The sequence below is a fragment of the Berghia stephanieae genome, chromosome 11 (genome assembly GCF_034508935.2).
Source record: "Berghia stephanieae isolate SIO BIC M18660-M18661 chromosome 11, UCSD_Bste_1.3, whole genome shotgun sequence".
NCBI lineage: Eukaryota > Metazoa > Mollusca > Gastropoda > Nudibranchia > Aeolidiidae > Berghia > Berghia stephanieae.
Genome location: NC_088370.1, coordinates 20429705 through 20434930, shown reverse-complemented (window position 1 = coordinate 20434930; position 5226 = coordinate 20429705). Strand labels below are relative to the sequence as shown.

General features: G+C 39.9%; 1 protein-coding gene across 1 annotated transcript in view; it reads right to left on the bottom strand.

Moving 5' to 3' along the window:
* Window positions 1-3452: 3452 nt before the first annotated feature.
* LOC144956458 (peroxidase-like protein 3) overlaps window positions 3453-5226 on the bottom strand; it is a 24529-nt gene continuing 22755 nt past the window's right edge. Inside the window, exon 13 of the mRNA XM_078886961.1 lies at window positions 3453-3827. Within this exon, the coding sequence (XP_078743087.1) occupies window positions 3665-3827 (163 nt within the window). The 3' untranslated portion in view covers window positions 3453-3664. The remainder of the gene's footprint in view (window positions 3828-5226) is intronic.

Here is a 5226-nt window from a genome sequence, read left to right as displayed (position 1 = left end):
CCCCTGTGTGCTAACCCCATGACCTCAAAGTGCCAAAAGTCTCTCATTTGTGCTGACCCCATGACCTCAAGGTGCAAAAAGTCTCTCCCCTGTGTGCTGACCCCATGACCTCAAGGTGCCAAAAGTCACTCCTGTGTGCTGACACCTTGACCTCAACGTGCAAAAAGTCTCCTGACCCCATGACCTTAAGACGTCACGAGAGGGACTCAAGAGAGATAGAAGATAGAAAACGATAGGAGCTGCCTGAAGCCGGTGATCGTGAAAATACTAACAAAAGAGTAAAAATGGAGAGGTTTCGTATGGGTACAGACAATGGACGTTTCCGGTACCATCCCTTCGACAGCACAAAATACTCAAATGAATGTGGAAAACAAAATAAAATAAAATGTTTGTACCCGAAACGTCCATTGTCTGTATTGTTCCCATAAGAAGCCTCTCCATTTTCATTCTTTTGTTAGTATTTTCAAGAGAGATATAACGTTTGAAGCCACTCTTTTGGGGTGGTGGTGGATGGTGTCGATTGTAGAGCGTCTCTCTTGTGGCAAAAAATAGGGTTGCAGGTTCAAATGTTCATTGCCGCAAAGTTTTTATTCTCTGTCTTTAATTCTCTATTTATTGTCCTCTGGCTCTTTTCTACTCACTTTATTTCTTGTTATTATCAACATAAGTGCATGCTCCACTCTTTATTCTCCCCAATGAAGGTACTATTATTGGCTTTGTCAACACCAGCACTCCCGTGGAAGGTGATGGCAAAAGACGAAGGAACATGTCTGTTTTTGTTTTGTTTTTAAGGGATTTATGGCGCTTGCAACACATTTAGGTCATATCAGCACCAGTAAAAAGGAAGAAAATTGGATAGTGAAAAGATTCTAGATGTACAATAAAAAAGAACTTTAGGAAAAAAAAAGTAAGACAAAGGGGAGTGGTTCAAATAGGGAACAGATGTAGATACGAAGTTTGAGATCACCTAAATGTCTCACCCACACACCAGCACAAGATCCCACCAAAAGGAATACACCCAAATGCTTACATTATACATTCAAAATAACAAACATAATAATACATAACCGAGAGATGATTGACAAGGGAAAAATATCATCTCCCAAAACAATAACTATGCATTTGACTGTTTCCCTCCCAACCAAGCACAACGGCCAGGGCCAGGGCAAAACCAAGTAATCTCATTCCAAGACAAATACAGAAAGCGAAGTGGAAAAGAGATAGAGGGGGATAGAAGACACAGCAAGTGCCACCCTGCCCACTATGGGAGGCCAGGAACCCCAACCAGAACGAAGAAACAGACATCTGGAGAAGGTCCATGGATCATGAGCTAAAAGAGTCTAGCCTAACCTGGAAAAAAACGGTGTGGCTATGTGGTCTTGTGGTATGACAGTCAATTTTGGGATCGGAAAGTCCTGGGTTCGAGCTTCGGGTTGAGTCCTTGGAAAAGACTCTTTACTCACATTCTCTCGCCGTGCTCAGGTGTAATGAGTACTTGGCCCTAACAGTGTTATTTCTGTCGGAAATTGTAATATCGCATAACAGGCGTCATGTCTGGCTCGCTCTACATGTTGCTGTTGGCCAGGGACCCTTTGTAAAGCGCTTTAGTGGATATTGCGCTATATAAAAAGTTTCAAATCCATGTAGCTGACAGACAGAAATGGAGGTCCATCTGACGTGCCTTATACCTGATGACTCGATGAGGATGATTAAGGGAGCGTTCACATATTATGTCAACACTTTTGGGGGGGGGGGGGGGGGGGGGGGGGTCTGCCAAATGTTGACAAGTGTTGACATGGGGGGGGGGGGGGAGTTCATACCCAAGATTATGTCATCAAAAATTTGGTTATACAAATAGAATAAAAACACACCCAAGAAAAACACTGTAAAAGTTGAAATGAGAGAAAGCAAAAAGTATGTATTTTTTAATAGATTAATATGGTGAATAATAAATGGGAAGAAGGCTCAAAAGAGGTTGAAACTGCTGAATAGGGTTTCCGTGACGTGAAGCGGATTAGTAACATATATGTTATTATTTGGATAGGACATCAGTCTTCACAAATTACTTTTTACCAGATCAGGTGATCCACCTACACCTAGTCACTGCTGGGTGGACAGGGGGCCCCCGAAAAAAAATGTGGCTGCGATGGGAATCAACTTGAGTTGTCAGGTCTTCAGCCACGCTCTAACAACTGAACTACCCTAAACATGTCTACATCTTCAAAATGGACATTTTTTTTTGTTAACATCGTGTAATGCTGGCTACCAGTATTGAACAGAGACAAAGAGATATATCAAATTTCACACCTTTTGGCACTCAGTTGTTTTTACCTCTTTTCCTCTGTTCAATAGCCACCATCACATGACTTCCACGAAAAAGTCCATTTTGATGATGTCATCATATTGGGGGGAGGGGGGGGGGTCAAGTCAATGATACAATTGATGACATGGGGGGGGAGGGGGGGTCTAAAAATGCCAATTTTTTGTTGACATAATATGTGAACGCTCCCTAAGTAAATACGTTAGTATGTACGTAAGTATATGAGTAAGTACATACTTAAGTATGTAAGTTAGTAAGTGTGTAAGTTTGTATGTAAGTGAGTATGTAAGTAAGTACGTAAGTAAGTAAGTAAGCAAGCAAGTTAATAAGTAAATAAGCAAGTTAGTAAGTCGGCGAATACGAGTCATAATACTTACTTACTTAGGCCGCCCATGAGCCACACCTCTTCGCCATTCTGTCCTGTCCTCCATAAGTGTACGCAGCACCCGGGTGTTGTCCATTCCCATGTCATCTAGCAGACAGTCAATGTATATTGTATTCTACCTGCCTCTGTTTCTGGTTCTTTCAAGTGGTTCCCATAGCACAAGACTGCTTGCAACCTCCTCCTTGTGTCTCCAGCAGTGCCCCGCAAGTCTCAGTCTTCTCTGTTGTATCTTCGAAGTCACTGTTAGGAGGTCACGGTAGAGTTCTTCATTCGACATGTGCTCTTTCCAGCTAACGTTGAAGACCATCCGCAGCATACGAGTGTAGCAGCCGTCCAGTTGCTTCTCAAGGGCTTTTGTTAGAGTCCATGTCGCTGCTCCATATAGAAGCACTGACTCTACCGTTGTCAGGAACAGTCTCTTCTTTATTTCCTTCTGTAGATTTGAGCTCCAGATTTTCCTGAGTTTGTGACAGGTACACCAAGCCAATGCTTTTCTGACAGAAATATCAGAGGAACTGCTTTAGGTCCAACCTCCTAGGTACTTTAAGTTGTCAACTTCCTTCAGCCATTCTCCGTTCTTTGCCTATATGCAAATTGGCCTTTCTTGGTTGTAGGTTTGGAAAACTGTCTTCTAATAACAAACTAAAAAAGATCGTCTCTTTGGCTATCAGAAGAAAAAAAAACCTTCTCGTATACTCTCATTAGTAATCTCGAAATATTTCAATACAATGAACAATACAAAGATAGTTGCTGGGTAAGTTCAGAATTTATTAACACCATCATCATCATCATTATCATCATCATCATCATCATCATCATCATCATCATCATCATCATCATCATCAACCCCGGCTCCCCGTTTCCATCTTCACAAACTGCCTTCCCTCCCCACCTCCACCATTATTCACAACACTCTCAATTCTAGCTTTATCACCTGTCGGTCATCTCGTTCGTCAGGCTTACTGACCACGTCCTCCACGACCACCATCCAAGGTACCACCTCTATCCCTACCACCACCACCACCACCACCGCCTCCACCATCATTATTACCACCACCACCACCACTTGTCCATTTTGATAAATCCATTGTTGGGAGTGATCCACAAGCTGTCATAGGATTGCTGTGAGAAAGATAGTACAAAGATTATATCATCATCGTCGTCATCGTCATCATCATCACCATCAATCATCATCATCATCATCATCATCATCATCATCATTATTATCATCATCATCATCATCATCATCATCATCATCATCATCATCATCATCATCATTCATATCATCATCATCATCATCATCATCATCATCATCATCATCATCTTCATCATCATCATCATTAACATCATCATTAACATCATCATCATCATCATCATCATCATCATCACTACTATTACTAATAATATAATTAGTATTGTTACCGTCATGATATCGATAAAAATACACAGTCCTTGGAAAAGGCTCTTTACTCACATTCTCTCACGTACTCAGGTGTAAAATAAGTAGCTAGCTGTTAACAGCGTTGTCTCTGTCAGAAAAAAATGGTAATATCGCCTAACAGCGTCATGTCTCGTTCTAAATGTTACGTGTTGCTGTTGGTCAGAGACCCCTTGTAACGCCCTTTGAGCACATTTAGTAGATATTGCGCTATACAAAAGCTCACGATTTTTCTCCAGATAATTAATATCAATTAACGATGCTAATCCCACTACCGTCACCACCGACACCAACACTACGACCTCCAATACCACCACCACACCAACAATAGAAACGACAACAAAAAAACAAAAGCAAAAACCTAACGACATTATTATCATCATCATCAACAACAACAACAACAACAACAACAACAACAGCAACAAGTACAACAACATCAGCCATTAAAAAGCAATAAGTAACAACAAACAACAACAAAAATAGTAAAAATAACAACAACAACAACAAATAAAAGCAGCAGCGATAACGGCAATAATTACAACATCAACAAATAACGAAGACAAAACCAACAATGAATGACGACAACAACAACAGCAACAAGTACAACAACATCAGCCAAAAAAAAAACAACAACAATAAGAAAGTAACAACAACAATAGTAAAAACAACAACAATAACAACAACAAAAACAACAGCAACAACAACTGCGATAGTAAAAATAGCAAGAACAACAGCAACAACAACAAAAACAACAACAGTTAAAGCAACAGGTACAATAGTAAAAACAACAACAGCAACAGCAACAAGTACAACAACATCAGCAATAATAAACAATATTAATAAGAAAGAAACAACAACAACAGTAGTAAAAATTACAACAATAACAACAACAACAACAAACAACAACAACAATTGCGATAGAAAAAATAACAACAGTAATAACAACAACAATTGCGATAGTAAAAATAGCAATAACAACAACAACATCTAAAACAACAGAGACAAATACTACAATAGTAAAAACAAGAAGAAGAAGAAGAATAGCAAAAAAATAACAACAACAACAACAACAAAAACAAAGAA